The following is a 22,488-nucleotide window of genomic DNA, read 5'->3' as shown; positions in this document are numbered from 1 at the left end:
GTTCATGTTTTAAGTGTGGCAGACAGACACATTATTGTGCGCTGCAAACAGAAATGTAAAATAACAAAATGGCATTTATTTAACTGGGTGCTCCTGTTATGGTTTTAGGACTGGGTGGAGTTTGTTTTCTTTCTGTTCTTTTTCTTCCTCTCTTTTGTTAATTGGAGTCGTTGGTCTGTGTTCAATCTATCGATGGAGCCTTTCCCGCTGAGTCGTCCTCCTTATAACTTTCCACAATGAAGCAATTAAGCAGCAGGTGTATCAAGGTTGTGTGGCTTTAAGACTCTTTAGACTGCTCATATCATTATAGTAACTTTAAGGTTTGTTTTGTTTGAAATTGCTTTTGGAAAAACTATTAAGCTAACTTGTTGCCTTTACTCACCTCGCAGACTCTTGCCAGAGAATCCTGGTCAAGCTCAGCTGACCACACTGCTCTCTTGCTTCTGCGATCCTCTCTGGCCCCAAAATCTCAGTAAGAAGTCTCTCAGCCCCGAAAATGCCTGCTTCTATCCACCTGAAAATCTTAGAACTATGTCTGCCAACCCAGTGCTCCTTCCCCACTCAACCTCCACAGTGCAAAAACATCAGATCACTCAACTCCAGTTCCAATTACGCTTATCTCACCTTCTGGAATAGACAATAACCTATCCTCTTCCCTAACACCCATGTGAACTTGCCTGAACTGAAGTTTCTTTCTCAACTTCACCCTCAATCATTCTATAAATGTCTCCATAAGTACTGTCGCTCGACTCTGCTCTTTCGGTCCGGTCAGAGTCACATGATGACATCCATCCAAAGGCATGTTATGTTAACTGGTGATTCTAAATTGGCAGCAGATGAGATGAATGACATGCCGAAAACAGCCCTGAGCTATTCAAGGTTCAAGATGTTTATATAGAGTAGATAACATTTGATTGTGTGTTGATATGTTTGCTTGGATCCATAAAAAGACTTACACTTTGGAAATGAAAACTCTTCCTACTTTCTCTCTTAAAGCTCCTAGCCCATGTGCTTGTTATTGATGATGGTGGTGGTTGTGGTGTTGTTGTTAAATGGTAAATGGCCTGTATTTATATAGCGCTTTACTAGTCCCTAAGGACCCCAAATCGCTTTACATATCCAGTCATCCACCCATTCACACACACATTCACACACTGGTGATGGCAAGCTACATTGTAGCCACAGCCACCCAGAGTTAACCAGAGTTTCACATCATTAGCCATTAGTCATTTTCATAGAAAGTCTCACATGACCAAAGCATAGAGAAATCAAACACACATCAAAATAGAGAGCTTCTTTATTAAACGTTACAATTTTTCATAAACGAATTAGAAATAATAAAATATTTTCTTCCCAGTGAGTTACATAATTTGCATTAATTTAATGCAGCCCGTTGGTAAATTGAACAGCTGCAAAACAGCAATTGACCATTCGCTAATCTAGGCACTGCTGATCAGTCAAGCTCTTGATTATTTGATGGATTCAGGTGACGTTTCGATAAACTTCATTCTCTACAATTAAAGAGTTTAATGGCTGATGATGTAAGTAACAAAAAAACCTGCAACTGTCACATATTTCACAACTGTAATCCAGAATGCTACGAGTTCCAACTTTACGGTAAATCTTAGCAGCTCTGTGAGCTTTTAACTAGATTTAAGGATGTCTCCTGTAGTCAGTACGTTATGACATAGCACTGCACTCCTATCAACATGCTGAATAAAATAGGACCAATAGGATGTTTGCATGTTATTTACCGAGTCAACCATGACACAACACCCTTCCCTATCATACTTACAAGATCGGTTATACTGTAGCTCAGTGGTGCAATACAACAACAAAGTGTCTGCATTATTTGCATGATTTATTTTTTTATATATTTAAGTTTAGCTTTCTATTAAAATTTGGTTAAAATACTTTGGTTAGAGCTAGGAGCATGTAGCTTAATTACATGAGTAATCAGGTCACTATTTTTCTCCACTATGTCTGAAATTAAAGGCGTGTTGTTTGGTGGTTAATCTGCAAGCACTTAATTATCAGCTGCACACGCGCTGTGGAAAGAACAAGATCAGAGGATCAGGAAAGCAGCAAAGGGTCAATTGCACACAGATTTAAGGTCTCTGTAAGGAATACTAAACCAGTGTTATTTACTGTAAACAATCATATGGAGATGTAATTTTTTTTTTTATCATTCTTGAAAGGTAAAATAAAGATTGCTCCTGAAAATGAGACCTTGTGTCTCAATGAGATTTACCTGTATAGATAAAAATGAAATATAATTTTTCATCCTTTAGATGTGATGTTTTTTATATGCCGAGTGAGGCTTATCAGAAATTCAATAAGAGTTTTCACTGTTTTAAATATGAGCTTCAAAAGCTTCCATATGCCTCTCGGTGGAGCTGAAACTTGCTGAAGCACCTTTCCCGTAGCGACTGAGCTGCTCGTCAGGCTCTTTAATGTGCAGATCACATAGTGAGAATGGACTTCTTCTCTCAGCCTTCCTCTCCTCTCTCAACATTTTGCCCTTTGTACCTGTGTGTGAATCTTTCCCCACCTCGTCGGGATGTTTGTTTTCCACCTGAAATAGATGAGAATACAGTGCTTTTCATTTTAATGTCCTGAATGGCCTATATGAGCAATTACAGGCTTTGCAATTTTCTGCACTTTTCAGTTGTCAGTTTCAATTTAGACTTTCCCCCCTTGAGCCTAATTTCATCCCACTGTGAAGCTTCTTGATACTTCACTTGGGTTTTGTTCCTGCATTAATATTCATTGTGTGATTAATTCTAACTGACAGATATCTCCCTGTACTGAATGTTGACTCCTGGTCAGATGCTCCGGTATATTGTCTGTAGTTCTACAAAAATAAATAATTTATATTAAATCACCTGAGCTAATTTACTTGCCAAAATATGACACATTTGGAAATGTTTGAACATTGGTGTTTGTGCTGATGTATTATTACAATTTCCTGTTTTGTCAACAAATATGTCTCTCAAAAAGAAGATTGTACACTATTGAGGCATGAGAGTGCACCTATTGTTCCTTCATATTCTGCTACTTATAATTACCGGTATAATGGCGTGTGCACAGTTTCAAAACATGAGGTCGGTGGATTTAGGCAAAAACGTCCTACTGTTCTGAACTGTCTGTTTCAAACTTGTCACAGCTCAGGCGATGGATATGTAAGCCCAACCCATTTGCTCCATAAACCTTTTGTTTGCAAATTTTAGAGAGACTGGCTTTAAAGAATAACAAGAACAGCTTGTTTCAAATGGAGAATGAACTGATCCCTACTTTAAAATAAGTCAACATCACTTAAAGAAACCTAGTATCATATCTACTATAATGAAGTCTGATGTCATGCTATAATGATCGTAGTGTTCATATATATGTATCTTTGTACGTTCCCTATTTGCTCCTAGACAAGTGGACTAACCTTGATAAACAGGAACATTGCTCATGGCACTGTGAGTGTTAATATCTATATCATATACAAATATTTTATGCAAATTCCAACAATTGTATATATTTGTACATTTCATAGTTTAATTTAGCACACAATAGCAACCTGACAGCTACATTTACCGTGCACACATTTGTTGAAGTTTAAATATGTGCTTAATTTCTGAAACAATTCACTATGAAAATCCCTAAAGCTGAGAAAATATTTCAGCAAAGCAGAAGACAGCAAGGTGGGAATAAGAACATGAAGTTTGGGTGAGAATCATCATGTCTTCAGACACTTTATGAAGCAAGCTGTCTGGTATTATATCCTCTCTATTAATATTTGAATAACTTTTCAATAATAAATATTGTTTAACCTCCTATTAAACAGGATTTCCATTCTGGGAAAATATAGGTTATGTTAACAAGAAAGTTCATGCAGTCGTGTGAAAATTGGGAGGGTAAGCCAGGTATTGCTAATCAAATTCACTTGATTAACCGATCATCAGCAAATGTGAACATCTATATAAAAACAGAGGTTTGACCGTTTTCGTGTCTGCAGCTTTAAGATATGTGCTAACTCAATGCCACAATCTTCTCAGGAGCAGATATCTCAGCAAATCCCTCCCAAGGTCAGACAGTTCAACGCTCAGAGAAACTGCAAAAAACCCAAGAGCTACATCTCAGACTCCTGCAGGCCACTGTCATCATGTTCGGTTTTCAAGTTCATGAAGGTACAAGAAGAAGATTGAAGATTGTATCAACTGACAAGGATGGTAGGTCATGCATCAAGGTGTTGCAACACTTCTACCCGAATGAAATGCAGTGGCGGGAACTTAAGAGACCTGTGCATAAATCCCAGCAAATTGCATAAAGACCTTTGAAGGTCTACTGTATATGCACATCACTTGTGCTTCTGCTAACATTTTTGTGGTGACAGAACTATTTAAAAATCTATTGATTTCCATCTTCAAGAGAATCTCCAACGTTTGGAAATCCTCTGATTGACCGAGAAGCTGCATGAAAAAATCTATAAAAAATTATTTTTTGCTCTGTATTTAGTGCAGAGCCTCAGTCACGCTGTGCATCATACAGGCTGGATGCAGGGGGAAATAGTCAGCCAGTATCTATACCATCAAAGGTGATTCTCGGTTGGAAGTTTTCATAAATACATGTTGTAACTTGTGTTTTTGGAAATACGCAAAAAAAACCTTGAATAATAAGACAGCAATTTCAAAGCAGTTTTTGTGTTAAAGGTGATTTTGATCAAAAGAACTGCCTTTACTCAGTGCTGTTTCTCTGGTTTACAAAAACAAGAATCTAAATGAGACAAATTTGGAGCTGTTGAAAGATTTACCTCTTCTGTATTGACTAGCTACCACCCACTGCTTCTTCTCTCCAGTGCAGTCTGACTAGTTCTTTTTTCTGCTAAAAGGACAGACATTAAATCAATGTCTATATTCTTACCCTTTCTTTAAAAAAACAAACAAAATAGCAACACATTCTATAAAATTCACTCCTGGGTAGCTGACGTATTATGATGTGTGATCACATAAATCCATGCCTATGGAGAAATATCTATCAAAAAAACCAACTTTTTTCAGAGTACCTATAAAAATCAATGTTTGTTTTATATGAAATATAAAGTAATCACTTCCATGCTTATCAGAGATATTGTTTGCTTGATTAATCTTTAAGTTTATTAAAACATTTCTTTTCTATATGGGCACATATTATATGCATACTGAAAAACCAACATCATTATCCTCAATAAACACAATCTAAAAAGATTTGTAGCTTTGTAAGTTTTGTGTCTGAATTTTCAGGAAAGAGACTGTTTGGTGTCAGAGGTGTAAAAGTCAGTCTAATTGTTCAATACTGAGTGTTGAATTTTATGTTGTCTCATTACAGGAAAAACATCATTTTTCATCATTTTTCATGCAGGATCATTACACTGTCAAACAAGATGAACAACAGAAAAATGCCAGGACTACCAACCATGCATTCAAAAATTGTGCTTCATATCCGAAAATATGTCTAAGTTTTCCTTTTTATCGACAACATTCACACGTATTTATATATTCCTTAACAAGTGTAAGCAAGTCATCAATGCTTTAACATAACATAGCAATTAACCCTGTGCTACAGTAATTTAAATGATGTGATTTGGGGCATTTTTAAACCTTTGATATTTTAAATATTTCATGGTTTCATGAAAATTTGAAATACAGATCGATTTAAAATGTATAAACAGCCTACCTGATATTAATGAATGGATGATCAATCCTTAATTAATGTTTCAGAGGTCAGAGAAAGTGTGGGTTGTTTTTTTTTTTAGCTTTTAGCACATTTGTTTTTGGCCTTACAATCTGTCTTACCTTAAGTTACAGCTGCCTTCACTGCTATAGTATATACCAGAAACACCTCCATAACTAACATCTATAATATCCCTATTAATTCATGGCAAACTAGTGCAATTAAAGTGGTAGTAGGAGACTTTGTGTGGGATCCGCACATGTTTCCCTAGACTCTCTGAAACGGCAACCCAGGAGCCTTTATAGTTCCCCACCTCCCACGCACTCTTTTCTTTCAATCTCAGTTACTTTTCATTTAGTTTGAAGTCAGTTTGTGAGGATTTTAGGTTCTCTGACCATGTGTTTTTGAGTTTTGGTGGTTTGGATTTATTTTTGAGTTTGTGAAAATAATTGATATTCTAGTTTTGGTGGCGTTTAGTCTTTCGAGTTTAATGTTATTTTCTTATTGCTTCTAAGTTTTGTTTGTTGTGGGTTTATTTTTTTACATACCTTGGTTCTTCATCCTCTCCGGTGTCTCATCTCTGTGCATTCAGCCTTTGTCTCTGTGTTTGTTTACCTTTGGTTTATGTCTACTTATAGGCTCAAATCAAGTTCGTAGTCTGTAGTCTTTGTTTATACTCTGGTTCTTCTTCTTGGCCTTGTAATATTTAGTTGGTGTTGTTAGTGATCCTATTGTTACCTCAGTCTTGTCATAATGTCTATCTGTTCTCTCTGTTCTGTAACCGTGTTTATTTTCTGCCCGTGTAAATGTGGCGTGTCTTAGTTGAAGTTTCAGTATTACTTATACTTTGTGCTAGTCTCTTGTCTCGGTGTGCATTGTGTTAAATTTACTTCCCTAGTCTACCTATTTCTGATTTGCTCCCACTGTCTTTCCCACCCATTATGCTGTCTCCCCTTAGCCTAGTCGTGTCATACCGTTCGCCCAATCTTTGTCCCCGGTATTAATTTTCCTTGATATCTGTTCTCACTTTCACAGATTGATATAGACCTTCAATAAATGATTTTTTTAAGTTTCAAGCCTGCCTTTGACTCTGCACTGGTGTGCTTGCTCTTTCTTAGCATGACACAGTTAGCTCAATGGCTGGATTCTAATTTATTTATTTTTAGATTATTTAGTTACATTGTGGGTGCATGCAGGAGCAAATGTAATATACTCGCCATGTAACGAGCGCATGCAACACTTTATTCTATACAGTCCAAGAGGGCTAACTTAGAATCACCAATTTATCTAACATGCATGCCTTTAGACTGTGGGAGGAAGACAGAAACCCAAGCAGGCACAGGCAAATGTTGCACATAAAGACCATTGCTGGGAACTGTCTTGCTGTGACGTGACACTGCTGACCTCTCCATCACTGTGCTGCTCGATTTCAGATCTCACATCTGTGGGAAGGTACTCTCAGACATCTGTATAATTCATTTCATGAGGTGCACTACTGTATCTATCATCACTCAGAGTTTTTGGCTTTTACTATTTCACTGTTTTGTGAGCCTTCAAAGACCCAGCAGGAACCTGTCTGTGTGGCAGCCTGAGGAATGTGTTGGGAGCACAGACAATTCTTATGATGTTCTGAAGGTCTCCTTCGAACTCTGTCACTACTGAAACCGCAATTTTTCTTTACTTCACCCACACTGCACTGGTGCAACTCATGGCGGTTGGTAATGCCAAATCAGAATTATTTAACCTTTTCCAGACTTCTCCAAAACATTATGTTCAGATCAGAGTAAGGGTAACAAGGGTTCCTGGACCTCCACAGGGTTGATGTTCCGCACGATGTTGCTCTTTAGTATTTCTCACCTGCACAGACAAACCAAGGGCATCATAAAAGGTAGATTAAGAAACTGGAGTCAGATGGAATCATCATGATCAAACACAGCACAGTGATCTGTTTCAAATCTTTTGTTGTGTTTTGACATAGCGAGTCACATCTCCTCTGCCAGGGCGGTTAAAGCAAACACATTTGATACATCTGTGTTTAAACTCACAGCACCTAACTGTCTTCATCTCTGTTTTTATACCGATTTGAAGGAGACCTGTCCTGAACTACATTGTGTTTACTTAATGTTTAACTAATGCACTTTGTGCATTAAGGTCTAATGTCAACGTTAAATGTGTTCCCTTATAAAAGCTGTACTTTTTTTGTTGTATGTTGCATGTATATTTACCAGCTACCAGTCTTTGTAACTGCATTGCACTGCTGCATTTCTTGATGTACATTGAGTACATGTATATTTATACACTCACCAACAACACAGCTCTATAGCGTCACCTTTAATGATATCAAATAAAAATGGTCTGACAGGACACTTTTACCTTTAAGCACGTCAATACTTGTGAGTGAGGATAGTTTTGGAGTTAAACTGCTTGCTTTTAACCAGACAATGATATTTAGTAGGGATGTTAACACTTATTCAGTTGTTGACACAATTTTTATTTTTTTTCAAAACATCACAACATCATTACAACATCACAATGACACCATGACAGGTTGATGTAATCATATTGTAATAACAACAGGCCAACAGCATGTTGTGATAACAACATCATGAAGCATTAAAGTTTTAGTATAGCCCTTGCTCTTTGGGGTAAGTGCTATTGTTTGTTTAATACACATATTGTTTTAGGCACACTATGAATTGTCACTGAAACATTTAACTGATCTTTCTTTTTTAGAAAGGTTTGACAATGCTTGTTGTTTTGCAGTATTCTTTCTTTTTTTGTGCAGTTTCCTCAGTCTGTTTTTTGTTTTTTAAATATAACCACATAAGTATCTGTCAAGGAGCTAATCTGAAATCTTTTTGCCTCTCAAATTGAAAAACTGACTTTTGGCCGTCGTATTTGGTTTTCTTCTGTCAGTCAAATACTCACTCTTTCAATAGTTCTTCTTGGCAAATGCAACACTCACATCTTTTGTACTTTCATTCTGACATTATGATGATGCTGATCTAAGGCTGTGGCTGCGATTGTAATATTAAATTTGCTTCGATGCGATGGGTTTACAGGAAACCAAACAGACATAATGCCGTACAGAATTTGGTTGGTTTTTGCATTTGGCATTTAAAATCTGCCCCAGTTAAATCAAAGCAGGATAAAATTTCCCAGGGAGCGCTGTGAAGCAATTCCACATGAAGCTGGTTTGATGCATATAACTTGGATATGAAATATACATATACAGTGACGTCAATTGAGATCTGACAAGCTGACACAATTAGGATTAAGAAAGAAAGCAGACAGGCAAAGAAGCAGGAATTGTGAAAGGACAGCAGCAGATCAGTAATAATGAGCATCATGCAGAGATTACAACCAGTTGCAGAACTGCAAGTGGTTGTAATCTTAGCAGCGATTAATCATCTCCTGGCTTTCAACATTTAAATTTTCTTATGCACCTTTTTTCTGACTTGTGCTGTGTTTGAAACTCTTTGAGGAAGCTACTAAAATTACAAATGATGTATGTTTTAAGATTTCTGTTCTGGGTGCCTCGCTCTATTAACTGGAAAGTCAGTGGTTCAATCCCTGATGCATCCAGCCTCCATGGTACCTTTAGGCAAGAACTATTTGATTGTATCTTCAAAATTAGGTAATTTAGTTGTCATTCTCCAGCCCTGCAGTGGCTGGCGTCCTGTCCAGGGTGTACCCTGCCTCTTGCTCTGTCACAGCTGGGACAGGCTTCAGCCCCTCTGCAATCCTGAATTGGATAAGTGGAAAAGGATGGATGGAATCCAAAGCCAGAGAAGTTACATAATCATCAACATTCACAGGGTGTGACATTTATTAGTGGAGCCAAAAACATGTGAAATTATTGAACAGCAGTAATTTATTTTGTGTATCTGACTATCTGAATAATCTTACATGTGAAGGCTAAACAGATGGCTGCAGCGAAGGAGGTCACTATTTTTAATTACCAGATATGTTCCCAAGTTTCTTACTCAAAAGTTTGTTTGTTGAATGCCTTGAAGCAAATAGGAAAAAAAACCCTACCTATCTGCCTGAAAATTGGACTTAAACTGAGACACCCCCCCCCCCCCCAAAAAAAAAAAAAAAAAAAAAAAGTTTTTCCCCTGCTGTTATATGAACTTCTGCAGCCTGATGTAAGAATATGTTTTCTACATGCATACTTCATATTATGCAAGTAAGGTGAGACTGAATTTAAGTTTTTAAGTTTGCAAAAACACCTACTCTGTACCAGCTTTGCAGTTATGTGAAGAACAAAGTTTTTAAAGGACTCTATGAAGTCCTGTGAAAGACTAAGGACTTTCACTTTTTCCATAGGAATTGAGAAGGTAAGTAGCAGCCAGGTGCTGCTAATCAGATTAATCTGATTGACTGATCATTAGCAAGTGTGAGCACTTCTATAAAAGCAGAGATTCTGTCAGTTTTCTGATCTGAAGTATTCAGGTGTGTTAACACAGTACCACAGTGTTCCCAGGAGTGGACCTCCCAACAAACTCATACAAAGTTCAGACATACTCAAAGAAATTGCAAAAAACCTAAGAGCTATAATTTAGGCTATGCAGGTCTCTGTTAGCATGTTAAACATTGAAGCTCTTGACAGTACAGTTAGAAGACTGAATAGGCATTTCTTGTTAGGAAGGGTTGCCAGTAAAACCCTTATTCTCTCCCTAAAATACTGACACAGACCTACACTCACCCCCCAAACGCCTTCGAAGCTTACGTCTTCTACGTTGTGAGATGTGATGATTCATGTGCTATGTCCTGAGGTGTTTTTTTTTTCTGTTCTCAAACTGATCTCCCTGTTGGCGCTCAGCCTGGGGGGAGTCCTTTTTTCTCCTCGTCTTACTTCATGTTGTGCATTTTCCATTGTTATACCTCTCTGACCTGTCTTCCCCATGTGATGTTGTGTAATGTACGTATGGTCGGAGGGTAAGATGGCAATGGCAAAGGTCGACAGCCAATTTTAACCCAATTTCCTTCGGTGTCAACCTTTGGGATCAATAAAGTTTTATTGAATTGAATAAAATAATGGCATCACGGTTTAGGTTTGCAAAGTAAAATTTAACAAAACACCAAACTAGTGCAAAATAGAGTTTAGCCAGAATGCATAGTTGGTGAAAAGCAAACATATCAGCACAAACACCTTCAGTCAACTGTCAAGCACGGTGATGGAGCGATGATGATTTTGGCTTGTTTTGCAGCCACAGGATCTAGGCATCCTGCAGTCATTGAGTCGACCGTGAACTCCTTTGTATACCAAAATATTCTGAGGTCATCGGTCTGATAGCTAAACCTTGGGCCAAACTGAGTCATACAACAGGACAATGATACCAAGCACAACAGCAAATCTATATCATAGAGCCTGAAAAGAATCCAGGTTTGGCAATTATGCAGTCAAAGTCCTGACCTCCAGACGAATGCTAACAAATCTCGATGAACTGAAGCAACATTGTAAACAACAGGTAGAAATTCCTTTACAATAGTGTGAGAGACTGACAAATCATACAAAAAATAATTAAGTCAAATTATTTCTGCTAAAGATGGTTTTAGTAGCTACTAAATCATGGGTTCTGCTTAGTTTTTCATGGGATTATAGAGAGCCATGTGAAAACTTTCTATTTCACATTGCTGCATATTAGTATGCTCTAATTATCATCCACAAACTTTCCAAATAATTAAACACGTAGTAAATTTAATCATGCATTTTATCTCATTTATTACAATTAACAATTTTTTTTAATTTATATTGTTAACATTCTCAATTGTGTATACTTTCTCTGTATAAATTAATGTCATTTTGTAGTTTAATGTAGTAATGTAGTGTTATTAGTCAGAACCATTTGTTGACATTCTAAGTGGGTCTTTTTCCTCCTGTAGTTTTACTTCAGTTTGTGATTTTTGTGTCTCCATTTCACATTGGATAAAATTCTTCTTTGTTGTTTTCTTTTTGTTGACATCTGTAATAAACTCTGTTGCAAAAATAGATTTATTTTATTATTATTTTTTGTATTTGGAAAATGACTGACACTAAACTCAAATCAAAAATCAAAAATGTAATCCTAATTCAAATTATGACAATATAACAACTCTGGTGACCAGATTCAAATAGGAATGCATACGTGTTAGAAAGCTTCTAACATTAAACTAACATTGTTTGCTGCTCAGTCAAGTAAGAGTGATGTCTGCTGTTTTCCACACTACACCTCTCTGCGTGACAATAAGAAAGCATCTTTATTCTCTTTATGAATACAATAAATCTGGTCTATGAGTAGCATTTTCAAATGTCAAATGTTTCATTTTTCACAATTTGCTGATATAATAATTTGTTCAACTGCACACTTCTAATCATAAATGCTAGCCAGACCTCCTGAAAATAGTCACAGAAATTGCCTTTGTTATGTGGCAATAAATACGGACTGACGCAACGGCTTGTTGTTGCCACAAGTCTTCAAAACATGACAGCTGAAATTGACCAAAAAGGCACCCTGTCAAAAGTATTGTGGCAGACAGCAACATCCTATTTTTGTACCAACACAGTACACCATTAGAATAACTGGATGAATCTGTCACGCTGGACCGCCTGTAGCCTTCTAGACAATGCTTCAATGGAAGTACTAATTAAACAAAAAAGTTTGTTGTTTTTTTTCTTCAAATGTGCTAATGGCTGAGTTTTATATACAGTGATGTTTTTCTTGTTTGCTTGTTTTACTGGTGGCTGGAGCCTTCTGACTGCAGCTGCAGTGACATAATTGCAGGAACAATCAAAAAGTGAAACACTTCCTTCCAAGTCCCACACCTAAACGTAAGAAGAAATTAATATTTTATTACACATATTTGACCTTTTTTGACCTCGCCTCTGTCAGTGCGCCCCAGGGTGGCTGTGGCTACAACGTAGCTTGCCATCACCAGTGTGTGAATGTGTGTGTGAATGGGTGGATGACTGGTTGTGTAAAGTGCTTTGGGTTCCTTAGGGACTAGTAAAGCGTTATACAAATACAGGTCATTTACCTTTTTTTCTTCACAATCTGCTGCAGCATGTGGGTGTTTGTATGGGTAAACAACACCAGCATGTTAAATGGCAGCAGTTGTATAAACAGCATAAGGCCGGATGGTGAATATGACTCTTGCTGCCCCCCGTCTGCATATTTTAACAGCTGTTACTCCAGCCCTTAGAGGCCGTGGGTCATAAGCCATTTGTGCAGGCAGAAATTATGACCCATCGTTATGTTTTAAAGTTAAGCGACCATTAAAGGAATAATTGCACAGAAAATACAGTGTGGAGTCATCAACTTTTAGGTGGAGATTAGGTTAAAGTCGCCACCCTGGAATGCTTACAGAATGAAGCTTCCTAATGTGTGACAATATAAAGGGGTATATTTTAAAACAAAAAAGCCCTCATTAAAATGTTTTTTGTGCCAAAATGTTGCGATCTAAAAGTAGTTATAAAACTTACATTTTTCTGAATCGTTGGGAAAATCTTTAAAGACTATTCTTATTTAATTGTGTTTTGCTTTTGGATACATTTCTAGTTAATTTTTGTAGTTTACTAGCTACAGGAGGTCAGAGTTCAGACGTGTGATGTTATCCATGCTCCAGTAATATCTAAACATGTTCCCCCACAGTCTTTCCTGTTAGATACATTCAAGCTAATTATGTTTTCTCCTGTAATGTTTTTTCCACAATACTTTTTAAACAAAAAAGTGAATTTCTTTTGCAAAATCACTTTACTAAAAAGATGGCTTTCTGGGCGTCCAGCATGATGCTGAGTGAAGCAGTTACCGCTTTCTGCATCACTTCACTTTTCTTTAATGTGAGAAAGAGACAGTTTGGACACAAGTCCAAAGCTCAGTGGCTCGTGAAGGAAAGGGACTCATCCTCTAAGAGAATCTGACAAGACCGGGTGATGACAGAACGATGAAGGGAAACATTACAAATATCTTTGTATGTATGAAAAAACAAACAACAAAGGAAGACAAGAACAGGTATCTACACTGATAATAGAGGCAAAGGTGTTCAAGTTTGTTGTCTTTTTCTCAGCATAAGGAAAATTGGTAAGAGCTTTTAGACAAATTACCTTGTGTCTTCAGGGAAACGAAGGGCGAGAGATAGGATACGGTGAAGTTCAGAAGTTTTACCAGAATAGTCTTTTTTTCTAAAACTTTTTGTCTTCTTGTATGTTTGAAGTGATTTTATATTATGGTGAATCTAGAAATTTCCACCAGTCAGTTGTAGCATTGCGACCATCTGCCTAATATCATGTTGGTCCCTCATTTGCTGACCGGTCAAGGCATGGGCTCCGCTCAACCCCTGAATGGTGTGCTGTGGTACCAAGATGTTAGAAACAGATCCTTTAAGTCTCGTAAGTTGAGAGGTGGCACTTCCATGGATTGAACTTGTTTGCCTAGCACATCCCGCAGAGGTAAACACCTCAAACGTTGTTGTGCTCCTCAAACCATTTCTGAACCATTTTTGCTTTGTGGCAGGGAGCAATTCTGCTGAAAGAGGCCACAGCCATTCAGAATACACTGTTTGCTTGAAAGGGTGGTCTGCAACAATGCTTGGTGCTAAGCATCAAAGTAACATCCATATGGATGGCACGACCCAAGACTTCCTATTAGAGCTTACCCAAAGCATCACATGGCCTCCACTGGTTTGCTTTTTTACCCAGATTTCATTGTGGTGCCACACCCACTGGGCCATCCGCATGGTGTCTACAGCTATCCCATACGCAATAAACTGCGATGCACTGTTTGTCCCGACACCTTTCTTTTAGAATCAGCATTACATTTTTTTGACAATTTGAGTTACAGTAGCTCTTCTGTTCCATATTTACTCCCCGCGTGCATCCCTGAGCCTTGGCCACCCATGACCTTGTTGCTGGTTCACAACTGTTCCCTCCTTAGACCACCTTCAACAGATACAGTACTGACCACTGCAGACTGGGAAAACTCTGACCCAGTCATCTAGCATCACAGTTTGGCCCTTTTCAAACTCGCTCAATCCTTATGCTTGCTCATTTTTCCTGCTTTAAGAAGAAAATGTTCACTCCACGCTCCCTAATATATCCCAACCACTTCCCACAATAAAGAAATAATCACCTGTCAGTGACTATAATATTATGCCTGATGGATGTATATTCTGTACTATAAATGTACTGAATGCTTTGGTGGAAAAAAAAAAGTATCCATGCAATCCATGATATGGAGATTGGAATATAGTTTGAGTAGTTTCTGGAAGTTTATTTTTACTGTGAGTCTGACAGTTGCAGTTCAGTGCAACTGGCACCAACGAGACACATTTCAAGTCAATAAAGAGGATTGTGCAGACTGCAAAGTCTTGTTATCACTTAAATTAAAAACTGATTGAATGCCACAAGCTTACCCTTTTCTTGTCAGTTGAGGTCTGCTTGCTGGCAAACTGCCTGAAGGGCTTTGGATGAAATTCATCTTTATCCTCTATTGTCAGTCTTGGAATGGCCGTCATCGGGCGAATGACCCCAGGTTTTGTCTGGATAATACAATTCAGACATTTGACAGCATAAAGGAATTCATTCTGATAAGCAGCTCATAAATTCTCCTAATTCAGCAGATGAAGGAGCGTGATCAAATAAAGAATGTGTACCTGTTTGCGACCCAGCAGCTTTCTCTCCACGTCGGCAGATGGGTGCAAGCTGCATAAAGATGCCTGAATAAATAAGTTAGAGGAAAAAAATCAATATTAACACAATTACTAATGCCTCTCACAAAAGTTAAACACTGATAACCAAAAGCACTCCCGCCTTCTTCTCTTTCAATTAATTATGATATTTGCCATCAGAGAGAAAACATACACAACTGAGAGAAGTAATTTATTTTTGAGTTTTTATGATAGCATAAATACATAAACATCTGGTTTTAAATCAGATTAATTATTCTTCCTCAAAATAACAAAGTTATTCTGTTCATGCAAGAAGATATACAATTTAGAGGAAAATTAAGTGTGAATGTGCGAATGAATGTGAGTGTGAATGGTTGTCTGTCCCTGTGTGTTGGCCCTGAGACAGACTGGCGACCTGTCCAGGGTGTACCCCGCCTCTCGCCCTATGACAGCTGGGATAGGCTCCAGCGCCCCCCGCGACCCTGACAAGGATAAGCGGAAGTGATTGGATGGATTGGATGGAGGAAAATTAAGTTTTAAATTGGAGTTTAATGAACCCAGGAATAAGGTTTTATTTCTGAGCTTGCTAATAAACTGTTGCTATGAGATGAAGTAGCTTCAACACATGATAGCACGCTGTTTTGAACCTCTTATACGTGCATACTTATGCAGTAAGCTACTTTATAAATGACCCGTGTTCCTGGTGAACTGTGAAATCTGTCAGAAGCTCAGTACAAACACAGACCGAGAGGATGGAGTCTATCCCTGCTGTCCTAGTACAAGAGCACACCTTACAGCCCATTTAGAATCAATAGAGAGCCCAACATGCATGTCTGTGGACTGTAGGAGGAAGCAGAGGGAACCCACGCACTGTAGGCACAGGGAAAACATGTAATCTCGGATTCAAATTCTGTGCTGTGAGGTGACATTAATCACTGCACCACTGTGCCACCCATAATTCCCATTGTGAACTATTCTATAAGTTTTTTGAAGCTGGTTGAAATTTGTCAAGTTCTATTTTATAATATTCAAAGAGCAAATAAAAGCATCTGAACAACACTGAGAATAAGCACCGTCAGCAGCAGGTTTTTTATCCTGTGGGGTAAAAGCTGAGAAAAACAGAAAGCATTTGCCTTTAATTCAACGTGCAAAACTACCTGACCTCTACTCACATATTTGGTTTCACGTCCCAATGATTTTGAAAATGATGAGTTTTTTGGCTGGAAATGAAGAAGAATAACAGAAACTGAATGACACAAGCTGCATGTCAGGGAAAATTGAAAAAAAAAAGAATCATCAAACGACTCATTCGTTTGTAACTGTGATGGTCACTTTTTAGAAAAGCAATTAATGAAAAGATGATCAAAAGAAGTCCTTGGAGAACATGAATCATGGTCTCTCCAGAACGCGTGTCTTTATTTTTTCAGACTTGAATTTAACATGTTTTCTTGTTACACAACACAGTTTCTCTTGTTAGCGATTGAAAAATTTATGTTCTCATGCATACTTTCCCCCCTGCTGAGTTTACACAAGCATCTAGCTTAAGAGCACACGTCCCATGGATGACATTTTCTCACACACACACACACTCACACACACTTGTTTTCTCTGGAAACTATAGGAAGCATTCTCCTTTGATAAATAATGGACAGATGTCCTTTCATTTCTTGTGCTCATATAGTTAGAATTCACTTTTATCCAACTTCCTGCTTGTGCTTCAGTAAAACAGTACAGAGGACTCATTTCTTCAGTTCCAAAGCTACTGCAGTTCTTTATTTATCTTTTCTATTTCATTTTTACTTTAATGGTTCACACTTTTAGTTATATATAGACACAAATGTATATTTTCTTTCTCTCTTTTATTTGTTTTTGGGTGTGTTTTTGTGTGAAAGCTGCTTGCCTGCTCCTTTTAAAAATGATGAAACTGCAATTAGGATGCAAAATGATGACACTGATTGGCATTGTTATTCTGGGTGCAAAGAGCATGTGTTTACTCTTTTTCTTTTTATTGACCTAAACAGATTCTGCACTAAAGAACTGAGATGACAACGCTTTAGTCAGCTTTGCATCACTGTGTGTGCAAAATTTGCAGTGTGAACTTTTAACAGTTTTTACAAAAAAAAGACAAAAAGAAGAAAAAATTAAGTTTTGTTAATCATCACAAACTGGACAAGATGATGTAATTTCAGAGTGGTAGCTGACAAAGACACAGTCAGCTACCACTAGTCCCAGAGGCCTAGAGAACAGCCAGTGACCTTCATGGAACCACCAGTCACTAGGGGAAACCGTCTATCTGGCTGTTGATTGGGGAAATCATTAGCAGAGCGGGGGGGGGGGGACAAACCAAGAATCTGCTCATGATTGATTTGGTCACCAGCAGACAGTCATCTGTAGTTTGTATTCAAGATGCCATTTGTCTGTAAACACTCGCTAACTAACCACCAAGCAGAAGAATGTGAAACTAGAAACGGAGGATGTTCACCTTCAAAGTAAAAGCTGTAACCCACGTGTTTCAAAGGGGGCAGATTTTGTGATGATTGCAAATGGGTTCTGTTTCCAATTTGCTCAGCGAGCAGGTTGGTATTTGCAGACAAGTTGACATCTTCCATATAAACTGTGAGTGCTGCAATCTTCCAGTGAAGCAAACAATCAGATTATTGCCAGTGCAGGGTAAGGTAAGACTTTCCATAGACAGACAGTCACAAAGCAGTGAGCAACAGGAAAAGAGTCAAATAAATAAGAACATTTTAGCAGCCAATATAAAGACATAAAATGCAATTCCCAACAGAAGGCATGTTTAGTCTAAAATGTTTTTAACTGCTTCTTTAAAAAGATTCCACAGAGTCGATTTAGTGCAGTTGTAGTGACTGAAAGCTCTTTAGTTGTGTACGAGGAAAAGCTAAGAGATTCTGAGCCTGTGAACGACGACTGCGAGCAGCAGTGTCCTAGGAGATAAATAAACTTCTTTGTGACTGATTTCACCTGGGACTGGGCCAAAGATTGATCTGACACCATTCTCAGATGTGTCCCAGTTCAATATGAAGCTGGAGTCAGCAGCCAGTCACCTTAGGTTAGTATAAAGACATGCTCCATCTAAGCATAAAGTGTGTATGGAAAAAAAAAGTGTGAAACATTTGAATTAAAGCTGCATTCTGTGTAATAGGATCCGGGAGTGACTCGTGTGGCAAAAAACTCAAGTTTAATTGAATAGAAGTTTGTGGAAAAATGACCATACTTTTGGATTTACTGCCAGGTTAAGCTTTTTATGTCTTTGATACAGCACGATGCTAATCTCAGAAAAATACAGTTTTTGATAAGAAATCAGAAAATAAGACAGGTTATGATCATATACAGGTGCGTACTTCACTGTGGGCTCAGATCCCTCGTTTCCTCCCTGTTTCACATTATTTGCAAATTAAAATACTTGTTAGCTAAGTAACTGTTTAATCCTCCAACTTCTTAGTTTTAAAGTGATAATATCTTGGTGTAAAAGTTTCAAAGGAAAAATAGCTCACATGCTGTTAAAGAGATATTTTACCTGCAGACCATTGTTGGTTGTTGATGACCTGGTGGACTACAGTGCCAGGGTTGTGTTGGAGTTAAAGGATAAAAAAAAAGAAACCTGTTAAGTGACTTTCAGCACCACATTTATACTTGTTTAATTTTATATTAATAGTGAAATAAAACACCAAACTCACTGCAGCAACGGAATTTGCCAATATCTCATCAATGACGGCATAAAGTTCCTCAGACTGCTGCCGGAGCTGAGCAGGCGAGCACATCTGTGGAGAGCACAGACTTATTGATGCCGTTTCGCAACGTGTGCGGTAAATAACGGCGGCGATGTGTGCAGTGGTACCTCAGTGTGGGTGTCTGATGCGATGCCTGTGTTCAGCGTGTCACAGGAACTCATTTCTCTCTCGACCTGCTCATCTATGGCCTGTGAATACAAAGAGAGAGAAGAAATTGAGCTCCCCTCCACGACTAATGGTTTCACTGGAGCAATAGCACGCAATTCATTACAACATCTCCTCCAGACAATTCCTGTTGATCCACTCTATATTCTTCACAGGCATAACTCCTTCGTCTACATGTATCATACAGAGGTGTGAATGTGTTTTCATGTCTCCCTGAGCATGATATGACTTTTAATAAAGCTTTAAGAAGTACTGTCCTTGCAGCTGCTGTTAAGTCCTTCTGAAATGAAGGAACAAAATGTCTTCTTTTTTTTTGCAGTTTCTAAATCTGATTAGTGCATCTCAAGATTTATCTTAAATTACTCACATCATGCTCACCATAGCAACACTGGCTGCATCATTAGCACTTCGTACTGTATGGCTGGCCATTTAACAAGGCAAATTAATGGGATTAGAGCCAGAAGTGAACTCACTTGCTGATCCAGTAGCAGGGTGTTTGTGGGAATAGCGGCGAGGGATTTGTAGCTTAGCGTAATTTTGTGTGTCTGGAGACAGAAGAGCAAACAATATGAATATAAATGTAATTACAATTTAAATTTTGAAGATAAACTTTGTAGACAGTCTGATGGAAATTGTTTTATAGGCATGCTCTGTCTTCTGTTGGTGCTGGCTGCTTATCATGCAAAACAGTCAAACTCAGAGTTGCCCAGCAGTGTGAGCCGAAGTGTGTTAGCCTGTGGAAACTACATCACTTTGCTGCAGAGGAGGCCTGTTTGATGGATTACATTATGAACAAGCTTAGTTTTCCTTCACCGACGGGCAAGAAAACTGGATGAGTGTGTTATCAACTTATTTTGCCCCTGCTGGCTCGAAATAAATTGAATTCCTGGTGGTTAATACTCTGAATTTTGCACCCATTCGGTTAATGTCAGCTTTAAAAAAAAAACTTTTTAGGCATTGGAAAAGTGCACTTGAAACTGTTGCAAAGGAACAAATGAGCACTGACAAAGACAAATGGATAAAAGACACATCTAAAATCAGCTCCACATAGACGATGCCGCTTGATATCCACATGTCAAGTGCGAGAAGTCTGTTTTTAGCCACGCAGGATGTGAGAACAGTATGTCAGAGGGAACACAGTAAAAAATATCCTCACTTTAAACGAGTCATGCACACGGCACAGATAGAGGCTACCTTTCTTTTTTTACCCTCCCTGTCACTGTAGTCTGATATTCCACTCCCCGGCCTTGGTGAGGGTGTGGAGCGCAGGGAGAAAGGGGAAGGGGTGAGATCTCTGATTGGTGGAGCAGGAGAAGGCGTTGGCGTGGGAGAGCTGGTGGGTGAAGGCCATCCAGAAAAAACAATGGGCGTGTAGCAGGAAGGCGACAGACAGGGGGCTTTGCGAATGCCCTGCGAATGTGTGGCACCTGTGGGGTCGAAGTGGCTCCTCTCTAATTCGTACCTTCCTGTGGGATTTCGTGGAGGAGGGAGAGGTGATGCTGTGTCAGCACGAGCGGGGAAAATCGTTGCACATGAGTGAGAAGGCTCAGGATGAGGGGGGGAGACAGGTGAAGATCTCAGTTGCTGAGAAAGCCAACGAAGCTTTGAGAGAGATGAATTTGGCTTGCGACTCCATTTCTGGGGCGTGGAAGTCTGTGGCTCGTTAATGAGTTTGGGGGACGGGGAGATGAGTTTTTTAAGGTTATTATCCGCACTGCCCTTGAGGAACGTGTGATTACTGCTGGGCTTCAGCTCAGGGAGTTTGGATATGGAGATGTGTGTGAGGGGCAAGATTTTGGAAGTTGTACAGACTGTTTCTTCATGCTTTGGTGGAGAAGCAGAGAGGAAGTTTGAGCAAAATACAGGAGCTCGGGGTAGCGCGAAACTCTTCATTGGCTCTGAACGTCTTTGCACTTGAGATGGCGTGCACGTTCTGTTGAGTTCATTTGACTGACATGTTGGTTCCCTGCAATGGTGGTTCTGAACGTCTATAGATGCCAGTGAGGAGAACCGAGACGAAAACTCGAGGGGAATGGAGGCCACGCTGGAGGCTGCTGAGCACGCGTTACAGAAGGACAGTGTTACGGGGTTCACAGGCCAGCAGGGGGTGTACGGTCTTTGTAGCGCTGAGGACAGAACAGGAAGACGACCTTTTCTCAGGATGGCAGTGAGGAGAGAGAGTCGGGTGAGAGGAGGCCGATGGCGGGGAGGAGGGTTCTGGGAGCAGACAGAGGAGGAGAGGCTCTCACAGGATGAGAAGCAGGTCTGAGGGATGTGGATCAGACTAGAGCCTGGAGCAAGAATGTGCCTCTTGACCTGGATCACAGAAGGCGTGAAGACACCAGAGGGGACGGATGAGCAGGGAGAAATGGTACGGCTTAACGAGGCAGGAGAAGTGACCGAGGAAAGCCGCACGGCGGACCAGCTCTTCTCTCTGTCCGAGGCACCTGAGAGGATGGACTCCCTGGAAGAAGCCAGTGTGGGAAGCAGGTCTCCAGAGTCTGCGGGGCTTAATATGTCCTCTGACCCTGGCGTTCTATTTGCACAGCAACCCAAGCTAACCTCAACGTGTCTGGAGGTGTGGTGACACTGCTGCTGGGAAATGTCCCTGTGTTTATCAGCGCCTGTTTCCATGGAGGCCGTCTCTGCGGCTGCGTGGTTTGGTGTATTTTGAGACTGGGCACTGACTGAAAGAGAGGATTTGGTTTGAGAGAGGCTGGCACGAGCTGGAGAAGTCTTCAACTAAAAAACAAAAAGAAAGAAAAAAGATAGTTTGGGGGTTTTTTTCGTTTTCTTTCCTGCGTCTTATCTGAAAATTCACACCTCAGGAAGCAATTACTGAAAATGGACTTTCCCTCCACTTTCTTAAAAGCCCAGATATACCAAAAATGCTACCCCTGCAAAATAGCGTTTGTAACAAGCTTGTGGCTGGTTTGTGAAATTACTTTGATGAAAACACCATCTGACCCCCTGCAAAAGCACAACTAAAATGTACTCATTATAGACACTAGAACTCTTGTATTTTTAGAGTCCAATTAAAATGTCACATTTGAAAAGCAGCACACGCACACCTTGGACAGTCGTTTTATTTTTAAATTAATTTCCTGACAGTGCTTCTTTAGTGAATGTCAGCTTACCAAATTTAACTTTGTACTTGTAAATTAAGTTGTAAATTAAGACCCTGCAAAGATACACACTGTGTGTATACACGTACACACACAAA

The 22,488-nt window shown here is 39.2% G+C and overlaps 1 protein-coding gene across 3 annotated transcripts in view; it reads right to left on the bottom strand.

The window, feature by feature from the left end:
• Window positions 1–1,279: 1,279 nt before the first annotated feature.
• mlip (muscular LMNA-interacting protein) overlaps window positions 1,280–22,488 on the bottom strand; it is a 37,200-nt gene continuing 15,991 nt past the window's right edge. The window contains exons 4-12 of one of the 3 annotated variants that reach the window (XM_087850252.1): window positions 20,460–22,007; window positions 19,739–19,810; window positions 19,208–19,288; window positions 19,047–19,130; window positions 18,887–18,922; window positions 16,521–16,568; window positions 15,334–15,396; window positions 15,094–15,219; window positions 1,280–2,575 (exon numbers count right to left, since the gene is read on the bottom strand). In XM_087850252.1, coding sequence (XP_087706378.1) covers window positions 2,354–2,575; window positions 15,094–15,219; window positions 15,334–15,396; window positions 16,521–16,568; window positions 18,887–18,922; window positions 19,047–19,130; window positions 19,208–19,288; window positions 19,739–19,810; window positions 20,460–22,007 — 2,280 coding nt within the window. In that variant the 3' untranslated portion in view covers window positions 1,280–2,353. The other 2 variants (XM_087850254.1, XM_087850253.1) reach the window with 2 other exon arrangements.

This window comes from Neolamprologus brichardi, chromosome 13, assembly GCF_056152115.1.
Source record: "Neolamprologus brichardi isolate AB-2024 chromosome 13, ASM5615211v1, whole genome shotgun sequence".
NCBI classification, from domain to species: domain Eukaryota; kingdom Metazoa; phylum Chordata; class Actinopteri; order Cichliformes; family Cichlidae; genus Neolamprologus; species Neolamprologus brichardi.
Note: the sequence above shows the minus strand (reverse complement) of the source record. Positions and strands in the feature narration are given on the sequence as shown.